A 25,744-nucleotide genomic window follows, 5' to 3' on the forward strand; every position below is an offset into this window, starting at 1 on the left:
TCGAAGAAGAACTGCACGACATAAGACCAGTCGAAGAACTGCTCCGCGTCGAATCGCCTCGCAAACTCCGGAAGATCCAGCTTCACTCCGTAGGTGGAGGAGTGTTCTGGTGCTCTCTGCGGTCGAGGCTCCACCATTCCTGCAGGATACTCGTTCCAGAAAGCGTCGTCGTCCCATACTGCTTCATCGCCCGTGGTGCGGTACTGCTTGCCTGGATGCTGGTGCTGCCGAACTCCATTGATGGGTGGTTGGTGCTCAGGTCGCGCCGCTCCCTGTTGATTCTGCCTCGGTCTGGCTTGTCCGTGGACGGAAGCCATCTGCGACCGACGTTGGGGCACCAGAATGACTGGAGGTCCAGGGTAAGGTGGGTGGGTCTGGTGGGTTTCAGGTTCTAGCTGGGTAGGAGCAGAGTAATACGAGTTTGGGTTATGATAGTGTGGTTGAGTCGGGTGAGGTATCGGGTTTTGAATCGGTAAGGGGCTAATGGGCTGGTTGGGGTTTGGGTATCGAGTTAGGTTGGGATAGGACTGAGATGATTCGCCCGATTGGACATGGGTCGGGCCTAATCCTAGACTATTCGTCGGACCCAGATTTGGATAGGTTGGATCATGGATCGAGTTGTGGGGATAAGAGGCTCGGTTTGAACTCGACCCACGATCCTTATGATGATGGGTCTGGTTTTGACCCGGCTCAAATCCAAACTGGAGCTTCGTCCGGGTCCGATAAGGACATGGGTCGGTAGCGGATCCATCTTGGGAATAAAAATTAACGAGTTGGATCTGGTTCGAGGCAGCCCGCGAACCGGACCCAACTGGGTAGGCCGGGTGAAGGGGTTCAGGATTCAGACCCGCTCCCTGAGACCCAACGGACGGTCCCAGTGAATCGGGCCTGTGCCCTGTAGACATGAAGGCTGGACCGGACCCTACTGGGTTCGATCCACTCAAAGGGGGCCCACCTGTTCCAGTGCGCGGATACACTGTCACTAGGCCTCCACGCACTAGGTAGGGGGGTTTAAGATTTCCTTCCCGGGTCGGACCGACGGAACTGGGCCCGAGGAGGGACCCAGCGTGACGCTGAGGCCCTGTCGTCCCGACCCGACCGGTAGTGCCGCCATATGCCACGAGTTTGGGCCTATAGGTGGGCTCAGCGTAATGCTGGGGTCCCATTGACTCAGGCCGGCCTGCGACGTGTTCGCAGGGTGTTGATACCCCAGACCCGAACCTGCAGGTGGACCCAGTGGGTCGCTGGGCCCCTGCAAGGTTGGTCCAACTTGCGCCGCAGCCACATTAGTTGGCTGCCTTGGTTGAGATACCCCCACAGGAGGAAGATCGTTTATCGACACACCCTGGTGTAGCTGGAAAATACCCGGATCGGTGGTGGACATCAGAGCCGACGAGAACGAAGTGACACGACCATGCTGAAACTGGGTCGGTTGACAGGATGCCGCAAGATTGGGGCTCACGACTGCAGTCACGCCGTTCACCAGATCGGTGCCCGCTGCTGCGTGTTGTTCCCTGGGTGATTCAAGGGCCACCAGGCGCTCATCAAACCCATCCAGTCGCTTTGACAGGCCGGTGATGTCCCTGTTCATTCGCAACATATTCTCCTAGATTTTCGTCAGCACATCCATCACACACAGCATTGGGTCTTCGCTGCCAGCCTCCTCACGCTCCTCGCCTCCTGCCGGATCGGTCCCTGCTTCAAGAGTCATCTCGCTGATGAAGGTGGATGCCCGCTCTGATACCACTTTGATGCAGTGCTCTTCGAGGAGTAAAGAAATTGGATGTCCACCGAGAATCGGTGTGGCTGAAGCTCTTCTTTTATTTCAATAAGTTTTCAATAATCAGGGGAAAACAACGAACAATAGGGAATTGAATGAAACAGGAAATAAATGACAGGAAAAGAATAAGCCAAAAAAAACAATAAAGAACGAATATTGATTCTTCAATCTTCTGTGTCCCTCGAAACCCTAGGAGAGGGTCTTTTAAAGACTATTGCTGGACCCGGGTCGTGGGTCCAGCCTTGGACCCGAATCGCGACCCGGGTCAGCTTCAATCGGCTGCTGGCTCTGTGATGTTCGAACCGCACCACGCCTGGAGTAGGTGCGCAGGGGTACGTCCCTGCATCGCTGCTCCGTACCTGCCATGGGGTCGGACACGCGGGTCTGGTTTTCTACCCTTTGTGGTGGATCAGGTGCCACGATGGGCCCAATCGGGTCCTGCCCTGCATCACATACAAAAAAGAATTTGCTTGGGTGAACACAAACACGTGTAGCTGTGGTGTACACACATGTGCATGCATATACATACATTACGTGCAAGCTTGTGTGTGTGTGTCGCCTAGTTTTATGAAATTCACGTCATACCAGACAGTGTTTTAAAACTCGCCGAGTCAACTCGGCTGACTCGGCTCGGCTCGGCCCTCCAGCGAGTCAACCCGGCAAGGCAAACTCGGTTTGCCAAAACTCGGGCTTGACTCGGGCTTGATTCGGCCTGACTCGGCTTGACTCGGCCTGACTCGGGCGAGTTTTGGGATGTTTGAAATTTGTTTTTTGAGTTTCAAATTACAGTTTCGAAATATATAAGTACATATATTTTAACAAGGGTTACCCCCAGATTTTGTATAAAAAAGAAAATAAAAATCATTTAAAGATAAAAAAGCATTTAAATCCATAGAATAAAATCGCCATGTTGTTCGAACTACTGTTCACCATGTGTTATCAACTTATTCTAGCAAAATATTTTAAAGAAATAATTCTCACTATATATGGAGGGTCAACTGTGCCTATGGGAAGTCACATTTAGGTTTCATCATCCATTTGTTATGTGAACAAGCATTGCACATATTCAAATATTAGTAGTCTTTTTATAGTTGTGCCATTAATATATTTCCTGCATAGTTTTATACATCAGAAAATTGCTTATTTATGTTGATATTGTGCATTCTGTAAACTTTCAATATGCACATATATCCCTATTTTACATTTATGGATTTGTTAAAGAGGGAATTAAAACTTTTAAAACAAGCTAGCATATATGATTGGCCATTTTAGGAACCTTAGGTACTAGCAGACTGAACTCATGATGACCAAATCCTCTAATTCAAGTCATGAATTAGTCAAAGTGCTTGTATAGATATCAAATTTAATTATTCAAGCAAACCTCTATAGCTCTTTGCAGTTGTTTTTATATTCTTACAGACATTTGGAGACTATGTTTACTCAAAAACATGGTTTCATACCAATTATATATTGTTTTTCTTTTAAAATCAAAAGTTAACAAAACCCGGTCCGAGTCACCGAGTTGACCCGCTGAGTCACGAGTCAATAAAGAACGAGTCGAGTTCCGAGTCACGGGTTTTAAAACCTTGATACCAGGCATGTTCATGAAATTCCACATTGATGTCTATGCCTCTGATAGGTTGGAAATTATCTATTAGCTTATTGTGTATGTATGTGTAAGCATCTAGGTGTACTTTTTCTGATGGTTATTCAAAATCCATTTGCTTTTGTTGGATGTGCATATAGATGTAAATATGTGATTATATAACTCTAGACCTATGTCACATGGGTGCGGGGATTCGGCACTTCCAAAAAACCCGGGTGCGGGGGTGCGGCAGGGGCAAAAATGTAAATATATATAAGGGGGGTTATAGGGGGCAGCGCCCCCCCCCCCCCCCCGAATTTTGTTTTAAATTCCGCAGACCATTTCATAGGGCAAAATTTAAAAAAAAAAAAAAAAAACAAGAAAATGGACCAAAATGACCCTAGGTGCGGTCAACGCACCCAGGGTCGGGTTGACCGCACCCGGTGCCGCACCCGCGTCGACGCGGGTGCGGCACCCTGCTAGCCGAGTCCTTGTGACATAGCTCTAGACATACAATAGTTGCTTTTAGGGGAAAAAAGAACGCTAATCTATGTCACAGGGATTCGGCTAACAGGGTGCCGCACCCGCGTCGACGCGACTCGACGTGGGTGCGGGTGCGGCACCAGGTGCGGTCAACCCGACCCTGGGTGCGTTGACCGCACCCAGGGTCATTTCGGTCCATTTTTTGGATTTTTTTTAAAATTGTTTCCCTATGAAATGGGCTGCAGAATTAAAAAAAAATCTTGGGGGTGGGGGGGGGCTGCCCCCCTATAACCCCCCGCAGCCGGGGGGAACCAACCCCCCTTCTCTCTCTCTCTCTCTCTCTCTATATATATATATATATATATATATATATTACATTTTTGCCCCTGCCGCACCCCCGCACCCAATGTTTTTGAAAGTGCCGCACCCGCACGCATGTGACATAGACGCTAATGTGTTGAATTTGTTGAGATCATTAATCCATATACAAGACAAATTTTAGGCAACGTGTGTTGTTGGTTGAAAATGGACAGCTCCTGGGATCCCACTCCCATCTAGTTGGGAGTGTCAACTACGCTGCATGAATAAAAAATATGGAATTGACTTAAATACAAGAATTGATTGTCTATAGGACCGAAGTACTGCATGGGTTCCTCACAATTATTGGGGGACTCCGGCATTGCTTGTTGTTTTCTTAGCAAGTCATGCTGCAGACCAAGAGAGTTAACTGAGGATCTTGGTTTTGAGTAAGCTTGGTTATGAAAACAATACTAGTAGTAATTATCATCATCATCATCTAACACTTATTAATATTAATGCAAGGGTTGGCCGGTGCAAATTAGATTTGTTTTATAAGATTTTTTTTAAATGTATGATGGGTATTGGGTTAGCAACATGATGCGCATTAGAGATGCAAACAGATATCATCCATTTACTTTTATCCTACTTTTAGGAAAAATAGACTTTGATCCTTTTTATGCTGTAATTTACAACTTTTTTAAGAAAATAAAAAAGATTGACTTTGTAAATACATCACAAGCTAAGGTAATAAAATTTATTTTAAAATTTGGAAAAGCTGAGCACTTTCATTCTCTAATTTGGGCCCTCCTTTAGGAGGGGCAGTTTTGGCTAGTAATGATAATATGTATATTAAAAAAAGAGAAAAAAACCTAGAATTAAAATCATTCTGTACACCACTAGTAACATTCACAGTAAAAGCCTATAAATTGTATCCTGGAATTTCTTTTTTTATACTCCACAAAAACAATGCAAAATTCACTACAAATTTCTGCTTCCTCTTTCTACTTAAAATGTCCATCTGTCACATGGGTGGGGGTGCAGCAAAAATATAAAAAATTATATATATATATATATATATATATAATCCAAAAGTTGGACATAAATGACCCTGGATGCATTGACTGCACCCAGGGTCAGGTTGACCGCATTGGGTGCAGGTGCGACAGGGGTGCGGCACCTAGTTGGAGAATCCCTGTGACATATAGGACAAAAAAAAAATTTCTTGGCAATTTTTTTTAAGTCCGAAAATTGGACCAAATTGACCGCACCCAGGGTCGGGTTGTACGCACCCGCGTCGCGTCGATGCAGGTGCGGCACCCTGCTAGCCGAATCCCTGTGACATAGATGTCCATATGTTTCTCAGAACAATGGTGATCATGTCGGTGTGAGTATTCTTTGCTAAAACAGTTCCAAATTATGATGCTCCATTTGTTTCGTTTAAGAGGTTGCTCAATTGATGGTCATTTGTCCTAGAAGCGTTTCTTTAATGTCAACATGGTGAATATTATTTATCAATTTTACCTGTGCTTTACCATAGTGCACCTCATTGTCAATATGGCAAATATTATTTGTCAATTTTACCTGTTCTTTACTATAGTGCACCTCAGGTGCAGCCAAGTTAATGGCCTTTGCTATAATCACAAAGTGACAGTTTTAATTTGCTTTGAGTATTCATTTTTAGATTGATTCTGGAGTATTTTGTTTTATAATCCATAATTTCCTGTTTTGCAGGGTTATTCTCTTTCTTCTTAGTTATGGCATAAAAAAGTGATGAAAAATTCAAGCAGTTAACATTGATGTTGGGATTTGTCTTATTTTCAGCAACCATGTTTAAGATCATAAAGGAGATGTTGCCACCAGATGTTCGTGTTGCTAGAGATGCACAGGATCTTCTTGTTGAGTGTTGTGTAGGTAAGATTAGCGATTACTAGAGAACAATGTGCTGTTTTTCAACTTGAATATTGTTCTTATAACATTTCTTAAAACAATGTCTGAGTTTGCTGAAAGAAGGTCCTTGTTTTCTGTGGTTATAACTCTGTTTGAACATTTTGTTTGTCTTCTCATTCTGTTTTTGTCAACCTCAAGGACCTTGATGTTGCAGCATATCTTATCATTGTGTGAAAAGTGTTGCTGCTATAAAGTATTAGTTGCTGAACCTGCCATGAACCATGTCATGGTAAAGGATATTTTGTTTTTTGCAGTCATATTGGTTTAAACGTGAACAGATAATTCTGCTGCTTGTTTTGGTTCATGCAAAAAAGCTAGAAACTGATACAAGGCTGTTGATGACGTGTTTACAATCTTGATTTGTTTGGATAAGTATTTGCTAGAATCCACTTGGTTGTTAAGATATAATGGTTTAAATTGCAGTGAATAGGTATATTAGGTAGACCCTTACCAGTTGATATCATACTAGGCATGTTCCAGTCATACTATTTATATCCTTGTGACTAGACACCAACTTGTTGGTCTTTAGTTTCATCCAAATTAAAGACAGCTGAAGGAGCTGTGACATAACTCATTTACAAACTTCGAGAACAGTTGGCCTGTTTAATATCTGCCTGATATTTTTGTTAGAAGCCTCTTTGTTCTCACCATGCATTTCTTTTCCCAAGTCATCAATGACTTTCCACTTTTTCTTTTTTCCGTATTTGTACTTTCAAACTTACCCGTTTTACTCAAAGCTGGATAGAGAAAAGGTAATTCTGGATAATTAGCTGAAAATTTCTTGAGTTGGTAATCATGGTTCGAAGATTTGTATATTTGTGCAACTTGTTGCTCTAGTTAAATCAATGATTAAATCTCAGTTGGCTTTTCGTTGCTTGGTAGTTGATATTGAGTTGAAACAGTACAGATACAGTACTTTTTTTTATTTAAGTCAGAATGTTTTTATGCTTGCTAGGAATTATTAAATTATGTCTCTGTGGTCAGTTTCTGAACTAGTTACTACTGGAGAGCTAAGAGATTTTCTCTTATTTTGCAGAATTCATCAACCTCATTTCCTCTGAGTCCAATGAAGTTTGTTGTAAAGAGGAAAAAAGAACAATTGCACCTGAACATGTTCTTAAAGCATTAGAGGTCTGGCCAGACAAATTCTATTACTTTTCTTTGTTCAAATTTCTTAAACATCTCAAGGCTATGCTACCAGGATACATGTGTGATACGTAGAAATCTGATTTTTTGTGTTACAATTCTTTAAAAACTGTACATGTTGGTAATGGAAATGGGAGTCTCTCTCTCTCTCTCTCTCTCTCTCTCTCTCTCTCTCTCTCTCTCTCTCTCTCTCTCCTATTCATGGATCAGGACCTAAAAATTTTAGGTTGCAATCCTGTTCTATCTAGAATTTGTATGATTTATTTGTTTCTGTCATTTCTGATGCCAGACACTATGCTACATTTTATTTCTGTTTATAGAGGATGGACACCAAAAGTAAAGGATGCCAGACACTATGCCAGACCTATACTTTTCAGTCTGGATGCACTATTTGCTTCTAGCTGAATTCATTGATTGAGGGCCATGGATTGGGAAGTCCTAGTGACCTTAGTTTGCTTAGGCAGGTACACTTGAATTAAAAAGGATTCATGTATGCTCAGAATGCTAGTCTTGACTTAATGATGGAGACTAGTGGATTTGGTGCCCTTCGAGAAGAACATGATCCCTCTGACAATCTTCTGCCTTCAAATGGTTGAAGCAGAAATTAATCCTTGAAAGTAGGCTCTAGTGTTGGGTCATTTGTCATTTTGGGCAGCTCTGTATATTTTTTGATGTTGCCAGTATGTGTCCCTGCAATATGAAGGAAACACGAGGGAGAAAAATATGCTGCTAAAAGTGGATGTTCAGGGAAACTCGGAGAAGCCTGGAGCATCCCTTAATATTAATAAACAAGTGGCGGCACAAGAAGATGGAGATTGACTTTTGGGTTATGTTCTACTCAAGGTTTTGAGAGAAAGCAAAATTGAGAAGACGAGGAAGTGAAGTTACAATCAAAGTTTTTTAGTTCAGTTGAAGCAAGTAGGAAGCAGGAATTTGATGAAACCGTTTTAAAGATTGAATTAGGAAATTTAGAAGGAAAAAAGAGTCAAAATTGTCACACCATATGATATTGCACCTAAGAACTAAATCCTTCATCTACTAACGCAACGTTACTGTAAAACTCATACTATCTAGAAAGGTTTTTTTTTGTTTTAATATTTTTCTGACTGTTATATCTGTGATCTATTATATTTGTGTTGTATACATAGATGAGAACTAATATGAACATCTTCAGTTCAAAGAAAGAGTCAGGGCTCATAGTTACTTGCAAGTAGCAAATAGTTCTTAATTAATGAGGGTGCCTCCCCGCAGCCGCTTTTATCCAAAAAAGAAAGAAAGATATGTTCAATGAACATGTATGTATAGTATGCATAATTAAGTTAGGGCAATTAAGGTTTCTTTCTGCAACTTATTGTTTTTGGAATTATATTGCCTGTTAGCAGAAATGCAATTTCCATGTTTAAAATTCACAATTTTTACGTTCTTGGACTGTGCTTCTCATAAAATGGGAATTGAACTTTAGAAAAACTCAGTTTAAATAGAGCACGACTATTGCGTTATGTCATGTACATATTAAAATGAAAGCTCAGTGAACTTTACCCAATTACAAAACCTCATTTCGTGCTTTCTCTTGCAACATTAAAATGTAGCAAATCTGTCAAATTTGTGTTGGAAAATTGTTAGTTCCTTGCATCCATATCTTAATGCTGCTTATATAAAAAATCCTTGGATTCTATGAGTGTAGGCATTTATTACTTGAAGTTCCATGATTTTTTTATTTTATTTATTTTAATACTGCTGATGTCATGTCCTCTGATATTCCAATTTGCTGAATCTGATTGTTACTAATAAAACCTGTCAGGAAGGATAGGGGATGATTTCAATGGCTAACCATCTTTCTTCAAGTATTCATGAATGCACACAGCTTGACTATTAGAAATTATAGAAACAAACTGCATGATGTACATGGTGTATAGCATTGTATTCTCTTAGAATGTTCTTTAACAGTCTGGTTTGATTAAAAACTACGCCAGGTCCTTGGCTTTGGAGAGTATATTGAAGAGGTTTATGCTGCATATGAACATTACAAGCTTGAGACACTGGTGCATATTTTTTGCCGTCACTTTATGTGCTGTTCTCTTTTTCTCTGGTCGATTCTTATAGCCTTGGCATCCATTTCTGATATTCCAACTCAGCAGGATTCCCCTAGAGCTGGAAAATGGAGCAGCGGAGCTGAGATGACTGAGGAGGAAGCCCTGGCAGAGCAGCAGAGGATGTTTGCTGAGGCTCGCGCGAGGATGAATGGAACAAACATTCCCAAGCAGTCCGAGTCTGATGCAAATCAGGATAACTGATTTTCTGCTTCACTTCATAAAATGTTTTGTTACTATTTACTTGTAGCTGCACTGCTGTTTGTTAATCAGCAGCATAATTTGTATGTAATGGCATTCTCATGTGCAAGGCAAAATGTATCTCATGTTTATGTCTTGTGTGTTGCTTATTTATCCTTCCTCTGTTACTGCTATGGTCGTTGTGAAAAAAAAGGCTCAAGGTATAATGAAGCGTGAGCTTCATGCATGCATAATTGAATTACATAGCATAAAAGTTAGCCACAAAATTTTATGATTGCTCTTTTTCCAAGTGCGACTTTATTTTTACATGTTCACCAAAATAAAACGGAAAGGAATTTGTGTTTACAATGTCGTCTATAAATTACACGCATATAATTATGCTTGCGTGCAAACTGAAAGCTCCACTGATTTGGATTGAGATAGCCAACATGTTTTCAGAGAATAACGTGTTAGACATGTATTTGTGATAGTCAACACACTATCAGGGTTCCCATTAAAGCATTAAACCTTTGAACCCATTTTTCAACTAAATGATGTAGCTCATACTTATTTATGACGAGATTAGCATCAATTTCCCTGTGATTCTTCTCTCAGGCGCATAAACTTGCATTCTTGAAGAGCTTGTCAAGTTACTGTAAGAAGGATGGAGGTCACTTGGAGCTGCACAAGTTCAAAAAGGAAAACAAGAAATAGTGTAAAAATTTCATGGCGTCAAGACATTAAGGCTCTGTTTGGGAGCCTTGCAATGAGATGAAAACACCCTTTCCATGTGTTGCCAAAATATGGTTTTGCTAGAATGTGGTGTTGAGGATGGAGTTGCCAAAATCATCGTTTTGTGAATGGTGTTGAAATGTGGTGTAGGGGCTGCCAACTTACACCTCCCATTTTGGCTTCCAAACAGAGTAACTTCAGGGTTTTGGCATTGACTTGTGTGAGGAAAAATTCAGATTATGAAGAGTACGGATGATTTAAGCTAAAATGCTACTCCAATGAGGAAGATGGTGACATAGAGCTTGCTCTCGGCCTTACAAAAAGACAAGAAAATCTATATAAGAGATTTAGCCCATCCAATAAAACTAAAATAGAATGACACGTCACTTTGCACCAGTTATTATGCATCCTCATAAATAAATAATCGCCGTTAAAAAATTAAATTAATTAAGAATCATGGCTGTCAACGGAATAGTTATATATGGTCCTGTTTTTTGTCTAACAGCGAAGTCGATGCCTTGACAGCAGTACTAAGGAAATGGCTGCCTTTTTCTCTTGCCAGGAGCCAGCGGCGGCACTGCCTGTTGCCAGTGATGTCACAGCCTCATCGGTCTTATATGGCCGAGGGAAGGGTGAAATCAAATGGCTAGGCTCAGTGGCAAGAAATCAAAATACTGCACAAGAGAATGCACACCGTTAAAGCAGACCAATGGTTCTGCTTTTGTTCAGATTTATTTATTAATTATTATTTTTTGTTTTTTTTTTAATGACAAGGAAGCCTTGCCAAGTGAGGAAAACCCCGTGTGGAGCCCCACGATCACCCTGCCTTACGTGGTGCTTTTGTTCAGATTCATTTCTCCATTTCCATTGGATGAGCCAGGAAGCATGCAGCAATGAACCGTGGTATTCTACCTTCCATGACAACAAAATGAGCGATATATAATTGGCAAATAATATAATCGACATGAAACCCCCAGCTTGTTGGGATGGCAAATTGGTAGTAGCCAGAGAGAGAGAGAGAGAGAGAGTTTTCCGGGTATGTCAAGGGAATCTCGTCACGGACTACTTTTGGTCCCTCCTATCCACTGGAGAAATACACCCAGCTTTGACCTTGCAGCAAGGGATGCCTCTCATGGGTTCCAGACAGCATTCATCCCATGTCAAGTAACCAACGATCGGCCTTAAGTCCTTAACTAGGAAAGCAGAGCCATCGTGGGCACTAAATGGGAAAGTTTCCTTGGTGTGTTTGGATTCATGGAATTGGAACCCGATTTCACTTTGTGTAGAAGGAATAGGAATCCTTTTCCCTCAAATTCTTGGGAAGGTGATTCTTCTGTTAAATTAGGGAATACAATTCTTGAGAATTGCATTATTTTTTCTTGGAAAAACAAAGAAAACCACCTTTCATGGCCTCCCCACTCCTATATCTTCCTATGGACAAGGAAACCCAACTGAGAGAGAACAGGAATAGTGGTGGCCAGAGGCCAAAAAACCGCTCAGCTTGTTTATCACATGTTCCTCTTCTTCTCCCTCTTCCTTGTTCATTGACCCGTCGTTTGCTATTGGTCAATGAGAAAACACAAACTTATTTTAACAATTTGTGTATATATACCGATTTAGCAGCATCCCAAAGTTTGTGCTCATTTCTGTTAGCAGAAAGGTCTCTGTCCTCTTAATATGTTTCTCTGAAGTCTGAACTACATCAGTTTTTTTTTTACTGGGCAGGATGTTGCCTTTGAAAATGTCGGTAGACTCTCACATTTGGTGCCTTCCCTGATTTCATCTGGCAATCAGAAGTTCTATGCGAACAGCTTGTTGAGTTGTTATGTAAACCAGGAGCCTGGGCACGAAAGGACTGGAGTCTAAAAAGGAACTCATTTTGATGTCTATCAAGACGCTGCATCAAGCTGTGAAGTACTGAATGCCTCTCTGAACGAGATGGCAATATGGAGAGAGGGACTACCCTGCAATTGTCAAACGACTAATTTTTGGTGTATCTGATTAATCACTTTGTTCAATAGTTTATTGAAAATTTAGTGTTGTGACCCGAAGAAGCTGAATTCATAATTGATTTTTTTTCTAAAAAAACGAATGCATAAATGAGCGTACTCCATATCTCATTATGGAACAATTCATACTGTAGCATAATTTTCATATATCTTTCTAGGTTTGGCTGTATTTCGATTTTTGCATATGATGGCTGATGTACGCCATCTTATACCTTCAAAGTAATTATGCTTCTTGAGCAATTAGTTAAAGTTACCCTTTATTGAAAACAGGTTGAATCTTGCTGAGTACACTCAGATCATGTAGAGAGAAAGAGTTTAGCGCTTATCTAGGGCAGACCAGGTTGCAATTGTGTTGGAATGAGGTTCCAAACTTTCAATACAAAGCTGAAACCGGAATTAAATTCTGCTTCCCAGCAGTGAACACAAAAAAGAATTAAATTCCAATTCCAATTCCAAATCAACGAAGCAATCCAAACATTGTAACTGGAATCCTGAGAATTTTATTCCAAGAATTCAATTCTTGAAATTAAATTCCCTACAATTCCACGAATCCAAACAAGGCTCTTATAAGAAAAATAAAATAAAATCTCAATTCCACTGTTTTCACAAAGCCACACAAAAATTAAAAGTAAATCGTTATTGATATGAAGTTTGACCTCAGTAAAAAAAAATTCCTTTTGCAACATCCAAATCACATGGATCAAAGTGAAGGATGAAAACGAGTTGACCAACTCCCAAAGGGTTTTTAAGCCCAAATCCCCTGACTACCTGCTTCCCAAATAACAAAATCACAGGCACTGATATTCCAGAAAACTATCTAGTACTAATAGACGATATACGATGAACATGAAAATTATTTTGGACTTTTATCTTTCAAGGAGCAGGATTGAACATACCAAAAATATCTTCAACTTTTTCCACAGAAAAGATAAAACATGAAAACCAAGCAGAAGTCGAAAGGGAAAAACTGTTCTGCATTAATTTTCTCAAGTGAACTCAAACCGAAAGGCATATTTTGGATACCTGAACAAGATTGTGTTTATCTCAAGGAGATATACTGAGTAAAGGATTTTGATATGCTAAAAGAATGAGAGCTCTAACTTTCCCCTGACAATGAAACGCAAAATCTATCTAAAAAAGCTTAACCAAAATTGTCTTCAATAAGATATCCTGAAGTAACCTATTCCAAAGGAGGCCTCATATGAGTCTATCAGCAGTACAAGTCAACTCAGAATCACCAACAGCAAGCAGAGCTGCAAAAAGCACAGGCTTCTCGCATGAAATATATATAGCCAGCTTTCATACCTTCTGTTAATGAAACTATCCAACCATGATACACTAGAGGCCTGCACATTCATGCTCCAACGGCCTTCTTACTTCTTTTTCTTAGACTTGGACAGAGACTGATCAAAGGAGGTTCCCTGAGAAAACAAAGAAAAGAGGTAACTTTTAATGCCCCACAAGATTTTGTGCGTCAGGTGGCAATGCTGCTAAGAAATAAAATGTGACTTTTTTTTGGATAGTCCAAGGGGAAAAAAAAAACCCATCAGCGACCGCACATTGGCTGGCCTCTGGTTGGTAAAACCCTTGAGGTCGCCCCTACCCCACCGGGGAGTACACCCAGCTTCGACTTTGCGGCAAGGGATGCCACCCATTAGTTTCGAACTTGTGAGAAATAAAAACGTGACTTCAACTTTCTATGACGAAAGAAATGTGCAACTTCTTTTAACCTGGAATACCATCAGTTCAATTGCAAATTGCCATGCAGGAAGGTGGATATTTTGCATCAAAACAATAAAAGTGGTCATTTTCAGTAGGGTTTACATGTGGCAAACCCTTGAGACAGTAAAAAAGGTGACTAGCTTGTATGGGAGCCAGGTGAAGGCCTTAAGTTATTACAAACATCATTATTTCTCTTTAATGCTGGTGACTTATCACACAAATAGCAGACCTAATCAATGCTCATTTTAAAACCAGCAAAATACACAACTTGAGAGAGTAGAGGGGACGATGGCACCCAAGTCAATATCTTCTATTACAAACATCATGATTTCTCTCAAAAACATATCTTTCTTTACTGTTGGTGGCTTATCATATAAGCAACTAGCCAACTCGTTTGATGCTTGCACTAAAACCAACACATTGCATAGATTTGGTGGTCAACTAAATCACGAACACGAGTCACTTGTATCAGAACCATAATACCTTACCCTTTGAGGGTGTTCAACTCAAAAAACACATTTCATCCACAAGAGGAAAAACTGCTAGGTGTCTTAATCAATAGCATAGTTGCATTTGATACAGAGGTTAAATAGCCAAAATTTTCACTTGCATATGGATAAGCATGCTTCTTATAACCTTAACAGACTTGCACAGATTCGCTAAATGATATTCAATTCAAAGAGGTCACCTCAATGTTAGCCAACTAAGATGGTAGACAAATTATTCTAGTTGATTCACGTAGGCTACAAACTTTTGGAATTAATGCACATGGATGATAAAGTATGCATTCACGAGAGAGAGAGAGAGAGAGAGAGAGAGAGAGAGAGAGAGAGAGAGAGTACCTTCAACCATTCGTCCATTGTACCATCTGTAGTCCCAGTTCCTACCTCCACCTTTGTTACCCTCTTGGTTTTCTATATTGACAAGCAAAAAAGTATAAACATCATTGACCAAAAAAACAGAAAACTTCCCAAACATGCATGCGCTTGGGTAAAATGCAAAATGGAAGTCAGTGCACCTAAGTAAATTTGTGCAACGATCAAGACGGCATATATGGAATGCTAAAAACCTTAATTTCATATTTGATATTTGTATAGCATTCAATTTTCCTCAAAGAAGAGATAAATATAACCCTCCGTTTACACTGTAAATACTTAAAAGGATAAGGTCCATAGCCTCTGAACATAAGCATCTTAATGAACACAACATAATCAGACAATTTTCTAATATGGTGCCACTTTGGTTTGAATCTTGAGCATACAGATATATAAGTAATGGTAGTAATGGATGATAAAAACTGGCCCTTCTGAAGTTACCAGAACACAGATTTCTCAAACATTGTTGAATTCAAAGTTGCTAACCTTTAATACATATTACCCAACTCTCCTAGAAACCTACTTCAAAACCATGATTATATGTAGCATTGTGCAAACAAGATACAATATAAGCAAGTTCCACTGCAACACAGATAAAAGAAGCTCTGGAGTTTATAAATAAATGGAACAAGTAGATATATAGACCTATATACCAACAAGATCAAAGAGACCAGTGGCTTTTGGAGTTTTTCTGTGAGATGCAACAAATACAGAAATTTTCTAACCATAGCCTACATTTGTCACTTAACAATCAGGAAGCATTAATAATCAGATTGTGTATAGCAACATTTTAATGATGTGAAAAAATGAGCAAATACTTCTAACAAAAAGGTACATGGGCTTATCTAAAGTTTGAGGTACCAAATTTAGTAGGATTTTGAAGGATGACAAGCATTGTGGGATATAAATGAATAGTAGTCATTCATGCACATTAGAATGGAGAGAGAGAGAGAGAGAGTTAATGTCAGCTATTAGGTGTTAAAGCAAGGATGGTTCCAAATTGATGTTTTAATGAAGAGAATAAACGTGAAATGGCAAGTCTTTTCTAAATCTACCTCTACTATGATTATATTCATCATAATAGAGGTCCATTCAAGCCAGGATACAACAGCTTCAGTGAGACTGAAGCTGATATGGCAAATGAAATGGTCCCAATACACATCAACACCCATCACAATGGTAGTTGAAAAACGGGGCAATGGCATTCAAACATGTGTCACTAGTTGCCACGACAGAGATCAACCAATGAATTAAAGAAGCAGCAGTATGGGAAATGGGCAAAGGTAATAGAAAACTCATTCATACAAGCACGCATCAAAATTTGGCAGGGAACATCATGTTCCTACCAACTAATTAAGAATATTCACGTGTCAGGTAATATGCCATCACCAACCAAGCTATTGCACAATGCCTCACAGCCAGAAAAAACATTAGAAAACAGGAGAAGCAACAAAGACCACCAATGAGAAGTAAATATCCTTTAAAAAGAAAAGCCAATATGAACATAGAACATGCACTAGGTGCAACTGGTTGATTCCAGCAATGAGATGTGCTCTCAAAAACTTAAATTCCATCTCAATCCTAAAAAGACTGATGATCAGGGGCCACTCCACTGGGCCACTGGCAAAGCTTGTCCAATGGCATCATGGCCTACAGATTTTAAGCACAAGGAAACCACTGCAGATAAGAAAAATTTTGGCCCATGTGAGCTAGCTATGTTCTTTCACAAGATAAATTTGAAAATACTGTTTAAACTGACTGATAACATAACCAGGCACTATTGGACCTGTTCATATGAGACAGTACTCTCATCATTGAATTATTGACCAATTACAGAGGCGAGAGAACGTTCAGATTTTTTATCCACTAAGCCAGCCAAACAGCAGTTACCACAAGCCAACTGGATATTCCAATTAATACAAAGATATAGAGAACACTCATCTCTAAGTAATTATAACTTATATGATCATCAAACCAAAGTACAGATGAAGATGGCATAGAGCAAATAGATGACAAAATCATAGAATTGCAAACGGATGACCATGAAACAAAATGGATATTGGATATATTCCATATCCAAACAAAGGCAATATTGTCGTAAACAAAAGGTGATTTTTCAATATGAAGCCATATAGGTTAGTCAAATTTGATCCATTTACATGTAAAGGCTATATTTGATAAAGGGCTATATTATTTGGATTCGACTCTGATTGAGGGTATCTAACCCAACTCAGAGTGACAATTTAGAAAGGCTAACTAGTATACATACAAGTCAATATGAATTTCAATCTGCTTACATTTCCAGCAAGGAATGAGTGCACTCTTAGCTTCACACGGCTAATTGACCAGCCAAAGAAATGGTCTCTTACATCCATCACTATTAGTCTTTTAAGGTTTTGAAACCTTTCTTAATCAAAACTAGTTTAGACTTGGTAGTCACTGCTATGCAGCCAGTTGCCTGTGCCATCTATAGAATGACACCACAATCTCACTAGTGGCACCATAACGATTGTCACTTAAATATTTTATAATAGTCAGGGCTGATATTGCATGAACAGCCAACTGTGCTCCTACAGACTACTTACATCTTGCTGTCTCAGCTGCAATCATTAGATTTGAGTGGATTTTAAATCATGCAAGAGTTTGTACTGCTGCTTGTTTGGGATTTTCCAACCCAGTTATGAGTGTAATAGGGTAGCTACATGCCATGGGAATATAGCATGCCAATTGTAATGTGTACTTACTATGATGCTTGAACCAAGGTTGTCTGTATCATATTGTATCGTACGATACATATTGTAACTATTTAGAATATTGATAAGATATGCACTTGTATCATGATACAAGTGCATATCGCAGCTGTATCGTACGATACGGGTCAACACTCTTAAAAAATGGCCAAATCGTAATTTTTCAGTTTTGGGTTTTGAAGACCGTTTGAGGGCAGACTCCTTCATTTGTGTAGAAGCCATTAGAGAGGTATCCACGCACCATAGGACTCGTGAGAGTGATTTGGGGGTCGATCCGTACACAAAGGAGAGGGATTTTGCGTTTTGCTAAAGAAAAGTTTATTTCCACCATTTTTTCACTCAGGGAAGTAGGATAAGGTGAAAAATCTTTACTATGAGTAAAATTAAAGATTTATATCAAGGTAGAAATCAGGCTCCACACTCATCCAACAAAGATAATATCAGATGATCCAACATGGAATGAGGGACTCAAGTAATGAGTGAAAATCGATTGAAAATCAAGTGCAACTATTGCCATAATATTTTTGTTTATGTAATATGAAAGTATGAGTCTTTTGGCACGTTCTTAGTTGCAAGATATTTAATATTTTGCATTGTTCTTGTGATATAGTTGATGTTTGATGATGTCTTATGCAGCTCATAGGGACATAAATGCTTCATATGTGATTTTCTGGTTGTATTTTGTGCAATTCATCATTGTTTCATGTGTCATGATTTTTTTAAGATTTTTTTAGAATTTTAAAATTTTGTTTTCAAAAATTACAATTTTGTACGATATGTATCTTATTTTGGGCCCGACTGATACATGTTACATGCATCCGTGGCTTAAACACATGTTTTGGAGGACACACCATTTAAGGCTATTTTAATGATGATGCATACCATCTCCTATCCATAGGTTCAAGGTTATAATTTATTAAACTTGACTAAGATAGAAAATGTATAACATAATGACTTTGTAGGAATTGAATTCGTTGACTCTTTGAAAGAGTTGGAATCGTTTCAACAGATCCATCAAATACATTGGGTTATCTCTCTGCTAATGTTGCTTAATCATTCATGTGCTATAGCTGTTTAGAAGGGAAGGTGCAGTAATGCAACTGCTCATGTATCCCCTTGTTCTCTGTTCTTCCTCTGAAACTACATCGAGTAAAACCATATAAGGAAATATCAATAACTGCACAACATTTTTTCTTCTGTAACATATGCTACTGCAGGCATGTATCAAAGCCACACAAAAAAAAATGAAAATATCATACAAAGACCACCACATGAAATAGCAGATCTGTCAGGCAAACTATAACAGTTCATATGTGTTATCTAATCAGTATGTGCAAACCAAAGGGGGAATGGGAGGGGTAAACATGGAAGCACATTATGCATTTATTACCTTGGACAAGTTCTGTATTTGTCCATATATCCACAGCCCCAATAGTCCAGTGAGGGCAATTCCAAGTGTAACAAGGAAAACAGACTCAATACTAAGAAAACCACCAGCCTCAACAACTTCAATGGTACCGTTGTAGAATACACTGTTGTATTGCTGCTCATCTACCTCATACACAACAGTGCCCACAAGATCAAATGCCCCAGGCTGTAAGACAAAAAGATGGCAGGTTCCGCACGATGCACAACTAGAATTGGTCAGTAGCAGAAAAAGATTTTTTTTTCTTTTTTTTTGGTCATCTGAATTCAAAAATTTATTAAAAAAATTCTTCAGCAAGTAGAATACCTGTAAGTATTTGTGTACAGCAAATATGTAAGGAAATGTAGCCTGAGCAGACAGTGGAACTGTTGCATTGAAAAAATCCTGAAATGATAGGAAAACATAGATACATAGAGAATTCTCTGAAAATAAAAGGCTAAACAGAAAACAAAAAAAAAAAAGTGGAATAAAACGGGAACAGGCACATGATGGAATATTGATATGCATTCCCTTGATTCAGAAGTAAAGCATAATACTGCTAAACTCACTAAAATGCTTCTGTCATTTTGCAAGCACTGCGGACCCAATTAACCAAAAAAGATAAAAACTACTTCAATAACCATGCAATATCAAAGAGTTTGTCCCAAGAAGTTTATGAAAAGTAGCTAATACTTAAGTGGCTGGCAAATGTTTCCACTCCAGCCAATCACCTTGCCTTGGTCATTTGACCATGATGACCTGCATGTGTGTGCAGCATTTGCACATGCACATCTGTGGATGGATAGCCAGCCATAAACACTCAATATGTGAAAAATTGAACAATATTATAATTTTACAGAATGATATATCCAAGGTATTTTACCAAAATATTTTACAAATCTCTACCATGTTGACTTTTACCTGAAGTGTTAGGTTTTGCACAAATAGTTTATGATCAAAGGGCAGATGAAGGCTAGCCCTTATTGCGTGAACCTTCAAAGGTGCCTCACCTGTAATTTTTGCAACAGAACAGACATCAGTTTGACCAGAAACGAGAGAAACAACAGAAAAAAAAAACAAAAGGCGAATGATAATCAACAAAAAAAATATGGAGGAGAAGTGGGATGAAGAATGATAAACACAATTACCCCCATTATTCAAGCCAACCAGTAGTTCAGTCTCTTCCCCTGCTTGAACGACTGCATTTTGCATTATCATGTTAGCAAGCTAGAGAATTTCAGCTTTAAATTTTTTAAAACAACAATTCAAAGATCAGAATAAAGGACTCACGTCGCCCAGGATTCTTTGGGAAGAGGCACATGGTATCCACTCCAGGAGCAGAACCATAAACAGCTTCAGAAAAGTCCTGGATATCATCACCAACAATCCCAAGATCACCTCCTTCCACAACTTCGTTACCGTCCGTTTCAGTATCTTCTTGACACCTCGCAACTAAGAAAAAGAGCTCTTGTAAACGCCACAACTTGTCTGAATTACAAGCAGTCTTCCATACATGAAGTTCAAAAAGACAACTCCGACTTTCATATAAAAGATCCAACCAGAACATGCGACAGAAACGCTTTCCAAACCACGTCATAAAGATGCACACAGAGACGAATGGAACAAAGAGAACATCATCACACTCACGAGAAATTTCAGTAACAAAAACCAACAAATGCAGAGAGAAAACTAGCATTTGTGGATAATCTCTCGGATCTACTAATTGACACCCTGGTTTGACCCAAACCAAGATTCTCCAGAAGCATCGCCACCGTAACAAAAAACCACTGCCACAATCACAGATCAAACCTAAAAGTACGCGTTTCCTACGGAAAGATATCGAAACTCGATCCATATACAGCAGAACCGAGACCCTTAGGGTTTCTCTCCGCTATTTCCTTAGATTTGAGCGCGAAATCGAGCACGAAGCTCCATAACAACAACAATCAGATCCGAACAAATCGCGGTCTTCCGGATGGGAAAGATCACAATTCGATCAAATACGCCGAAAAATCACAGCCATCTCCGTTCGAAAACGAGATTTTCTCACGAAAGTTTCCCCTCCGTTACTGATTTTCAAGCTCGACCGAAAAAAACACGATCCGAACCACGAGAAATCACAAAGGAAGAAAGAAACCAGCAAAAAATCAAGGAAAAAACGGGAGAATTCCCCGATGGAGAGAGAGAGAGAGAGAGGGGGGTGGAGGATTACCTTGAAGGAGGAGAGCGGAAGAGAGGAGGAAGATCGCGAGGAGGAAACCCCAGAGACGACGACGATCGGAGGCCATCGGATTCGGGACGCTCGCCGCTCTGTCCAAACCCTCACCCTTTAATGCACCGTAACGCGCGTGGGAGAACACACACACACACACACACACACACATTCAAGTACACAATTTTTTTAAAAAAATTTAGGGGAAATTTTTGACTTGAGTTTGGAGGGTTTAGAGTTGCCGTAAAGACGATAGTACCCTTTGATTAGAGACTGAGCATTGCTTTGATTTTTGGAAATAAAGTAGGATCAGTTTGGATTTTGGTGTTAGTGGTAACCGATTCGATTTCCCAGCTTATTCAAGTTTTCTAGATAAGGAGAGTAGATCAACGATCACGTTTTCCAAGAAATTTCCTTTCCTCTTTGTTGGTAGGAATGGGGTTGACCAACGGGCTCGCAGGGCCGGCCCTACCTGTTCATTGGACGAGCTTGACCGGACTGTTGACTGGCTGGGCCTGGTCAAGCCAGACACAGTGAGCCTGGTTTGGTCTAATACAAAACCTACGGCCCACCCTTAATTCGGACAAGACCAGGCCAGGTTGCAAGGCATTTTACATTCACATCATTTTCCAATTTTTTTAATAAATGTATAGGTTTTTTCAGCGAAAATTTAAAAAATACCAAAGGATAAATGGGATCCAAGATTGATCCATTATGTGAATGCAGGATAACCTATTCGGGCTGACCTGACCTGACCAGCCCAAGATTTTATGGAATCAGTCTCTGCTTGTCTGGTAGGAGCAGCTAGTGCACGTCACCTTGTGTTGGGATGTTACAGGTTCAAAACCCAATGGTATAATTGTATAACTGATAGGGGTAGCCTAACCCGAGCTTGTCTTTCAAAAAATAAAAAACATTCATTTTTGTCATAAAAGCATGATCCAAAAAAGTCAATCCCTTAGCAAAGTGAACATGCTAAGCACATATTCAACCAAATGACTTGCATTGTGAGATCTCAATTAGATTGCAGGTGCAAACTACATGAATGATAGATATTTGCTACAATCGTTTGTATATGCAATCTAGCTGGGTTTTGATGATGAAAGTTGCTTTGACTCGATCAGATTCAGTGTGCTTGATATAGTGAGAAGTGACACCTAGATCATTTTCTTTTCAATGAAAAAATATGTTTTTGAATAACAAAAATTTGATACATTTACAGATGCGGATCTTTCAATCACCCAGGAAAACCTGCTCCCTTGTTGGAATCTGATGATTTAAATATTAGCCTAGGATAAATGGAGTAAGTAGATCACATCAATGGGGTCAGATTTAAGTAAAATATTAAAAAAAATGGTTAAATCCCTTGTACATGCAAATGATTGTAACAAATATATATATATATATATATATATATATATATATATATATATATATATATATATATATATATATATATATATATGGTCAAACGCCTCTGGCATCAAACGAGCTCAATCAGTCAAAATAATTTCAAAAAATGTAGTTTTTAGTGGCAGTTTCAAAAAATGAGTTTTCCATTTTGTATCACTTTTCTTACATCTTTTTTCACTTCCAAATGTGCCAAAAAAGAAATCACTCCACAATAAGGTGTCAATTAGGGGGGGTATGTATCCCCCTTTAGATCCCCCTTTAGCAAACTTTGCTAAAGTCCTAACAAAAAATTGAACATCTTTATATGAGAAATGAAAACCTACAAAATACAAAACCTACTAAATGATAAGTGACAGTGAATTTTCAGTGTTTTTTTTTTGAAATTTTGACCCATAGATGTGTTCAACACTATTGATTTACTAGAAATAGACACTTGATCATACATTTTGGATGAAAAAATGGTATTTGAAGCCTCAAAAATTTATAAAAATTGTAGGATGTTGATTTTTGTAACCTTATAAAAACATATTTATGCATCAGACTCAAATGTTCCAAGAAGTTCCTATAAAAACAAACATATAGACCACATCTGTACGGTCAGAATTTTGAAAAAACATTAAAATATACATGAAAATTCAATAACATGTTTCATTTAGTAAGTTTTGTATTTGTAGGTTTCTATATATTTCCCTCTTTATATACTCTATTTGCATGAACACGCTGAAAATTATACAAAAACTATCAGGTACACAACATGGGACGTCCTCTTCCTTCCATCGCAGCTTGAATCTTGCTCAACAAGTCTCGATAACCACCTTTGTTGGTAATGGAGTTCTTTGGAGCATCTGCACTATCTTGACCATTCAAAATCCTCCATTGAAAAGCATCTTGCCTTCATGAAATGGCCTATATAATTTCTAATTGTAAATCATATGTGCCATTTCCGATTGTAAGTCGTGTAAATCTTAACCTTTAGCCATCCTGGTTCTGGTGGAGTCCAAGACTCTAACATCTCCAAGCGTCATCTCTACAAAGAATCGCTAAAACATGCACCCTTACAACCTGTAATACTCATGTTTGATTGAATAATATCATTCTCGCAAAAGAAAAAGGGAGTTTCTTACCCGCCAGACTTTCCATACCTTTATCTGAAAGGCAAAGTGTTAAGCAACTTCTTCTTGGACATAAATTTAATTGAGTATCACAACAATAGAGCATCTTCAACTCGAACAATAAATTTAATTGAGTACCACAACAATAGAGCATCTTCAACTCAGAACATTCGGTTCATGTTTGAAAGCAAGAAAAACTCTTATAGAAAAATAAACTTTTGCCTATGAGTAAAATGAATTTTTTTACTTGTTTGTGTAGCATAAGAAAAATAAAATAAAAAACTTAAAAAAATGAGAGAGGAGGAGGGGTTAGTGATGGAGCTTCTCTGGCGTGGTTTTTTGAGAGGTGGGTGATGGTGGAACTTCTTCGGCATGTTTTTTTAGAAGGTGGGTGGTGGTGGTGGTGAAAAATCATCGTGGTGGTGGTGGTGGAGCTTCTTCGGCACCACTTTTAGGTAGATGGATGGTGATAGATGGTGGTGAAGGTGGTTTTTCAGGAGGTGGGTAATGGTAGGTGGTGGTGGTGGTGGTGAGATTGATGCTAGTGGTGGTGGAGCTTTTCCAGTGTGATTTTCTGAGAAGTGGGTGATGGTAGGTGGTAGTGATAGTGGTGATGGATGGTAAAAAATCGTGAGAAATGCGGTTTTTCGGTAGGTACTGGGTGATGGTGATGGTGGTGGTGGTGAGATACAGAGAGGGCCTACAAAAATTTTCTGAAAATATTTCTCCACCCCATGGAGGAACTTTTCCTATCAAAAAAGTGTACTTTTTAGGAAAAACTCTTTCAGCCAAAAAGTCTTTGAAAGGGTCCCAAAAGCCATAGGGATTTTCTATCACTTTTACTACATCTTTCTCACTTCCAAACGTGCCCTGGGTTTCCATTTTCTCCCAAGGAGCGTTACCACGCAGGCTCAAATAGGTTTTACCCAATTACATGAAGATGTGATCCAGTGACTCCTCGTAATTCATACAAAGAACACATCTATTCAACATAGAAATTCCAAGCTGCTTATGCTTATCTTGAGGATTTTCATTTGAATCACGAAACGAAGGGTTAGAGCTGCCCTAGGAAAGAAACTCGTACACCATATCATACTGAACATTCGATGAGAGTACCGTACCGAGTCTCACGAACCATTTCCCACGCCTCGTTGAAGGAGAAACCCCTTGAATGATACCATAGTAACTTATCCTCCATTAGCGAGCTCCAACACTGCTGCACAAAAGTAGAGGATATATACTCTAAGACTCCAAGAATTAAGTCACGAACCTGACATTGTGGATGAATATCTGCATAGACTGCATGTAGCATTTGTCTGAGAGTGATGTAACGCAAAGCATCACACATTACCTAATGGGTATTTTGCAGAAGGTGGCTAATTAAAGGACTGCTTGAGCACCGAGGATCAAACCAGAACCCGATCTGGTCACCCGAACCTATTTGCCACTTAACTCCCGCTAACAACTCAGCAACACCTGCTCTCACACCTTTCCATAAATGCAATACATGAAGGCCCTGCACCATAGAGATTCCTTTCTCAAATATTTAGTTACCAATTTCACCCAAGGGTTATTAGGTTTAGTTGCCACTATCCATGCTATCTTAATCATAGGCTTTAATCCCCAAACTTACTTACTTCAATGTCTTGCATACTTGTTGCCAATCTGACAAATGACAATTCCTCTTTTGATTTGAATCAAACTAGAGGAATTCTCTCGTAATAGATTCCATCTGCTTTATAACAAAAACTGGAATACGAAAATGCTTGCATCCAATAAAGATGAAAAGAGATTAAAACAGATCTAATAAATGTCACACGACCAGCCATGGATATGATTTTACAACGATGGGCTCACACATTGATTTACGCAAGGAGCCTTTGAACAACGGAAATCGTAGGGAGATGAGCAAGAGACCACCCGGTCAATCTTTGAATTTCCTGGACCCTATGAGAGGACAAATGAAACAGGTTCATCACAGTCTTAACCTTATTGATCGTGAG

General features: G+C 39.3%; 2 protein-coding genes across 7 annotated transcripts in view; one reads left to right on the plus strand and one right to left on the minus strand.

The window, feature by feature from the left end:
• Nucleotides 1–9,550, plus strand: part of LOC149832755 (protein Dr1 homolog) — a 32,896-nt gene extending 23,346 nt beyond the window's left edge. For 2 of the 5 annotated variants that reach the window (XM_090012576.1, XM_090012575.1), the window contains 4 exons: nucleotides 5,970–6,059; nucleotides 7,132–7,226; nucleotides 9,215–9,283; nucleotides 9,377–9,550. In XM_090012576.1, coding sequence (XP_089868702.1) covers nucleotides 5,970–6,059; nucleotides 7,132–7,226; nucleotides 9,215–9,283; nucleotides 9,377–9,535 — 413 coding nt within the window. In that variant the 3' untranslated portion in view covers nucleotides 9,536–9,550. The remainder of the gene's footprint in view (nucleotides 1–5,969; nucleotides 6,060–7,131; nucleotides 7,227–9,214; nucleotides 9,284–9,376) is intronic. The other 3 variants (XM_090012577.1, XM_090012578.1, XM_090012579.1) reach the window with 3 other exon arrangements.
• A 538-nt stretch (nucleotides 9,551–10,088) lies between these two features.
• On the minus strand, nucleotides 10,089–21,362 carry LOC149832756 (translocon-associated protein subunit alpha-like). Of its 2 annotated transcripts, XR_016433366.1 has the most exons (9): nucleotides 21,217–21,362; nucleotides 20,295–20,456; nucleotides 20,153–20,203; nucleotides 19,926–20,014; nucleotides 19,332–19,409; nucleotides 18,990–19,193; nucleotides 14,817–14,888; nucleotides 13,558–13,673; nucleotides 10,089–10,192 (listed from the first exon to the last, which is right to left on the minus strand). XR_016433366.1 is itself a non-coding variant. In XM_090014689.1 (8 exons), exons 1-8 carry the CDS (start codon nucleotides 21,290–21,292, stop codon nucleotides 13,626–13,628), a joined length of 780 nt encoding a protein of 259 aa, XP_089870815.1. In that variant the 5' UTR covers nucleotides 21,293–21,362; the 3' UTR covers nucleotides 13,212–13,625. The 2 variants fall into 2 exon arrangements, 1 of the variants encoding a protein (XP_089870815.1); XM_090014689.1 differs by lacking the exon at nucleotides 10,089–10,192 and having other exon boundaries at nucleotides 13,212–13,673.
• Between the last annotated feature and the right edge of the window lie 4,382 nt (nucleotides 21,363–25,744).

This window comes from Nuphar pumila, chromosome 7 (assembly GCF_984573655.1).
Source record: "Nuphar pumila chromosome 7, dmNupPumi1.hap1.1, whole genome shotgun sequence".
Taxonomy (NCBI): Eukaryota; Viridiplantae; Streptophyta; class Magnoliopsida; order Nymphaeales; family Nymphaeaceae; genus Nuphar; species Nuphar pumila.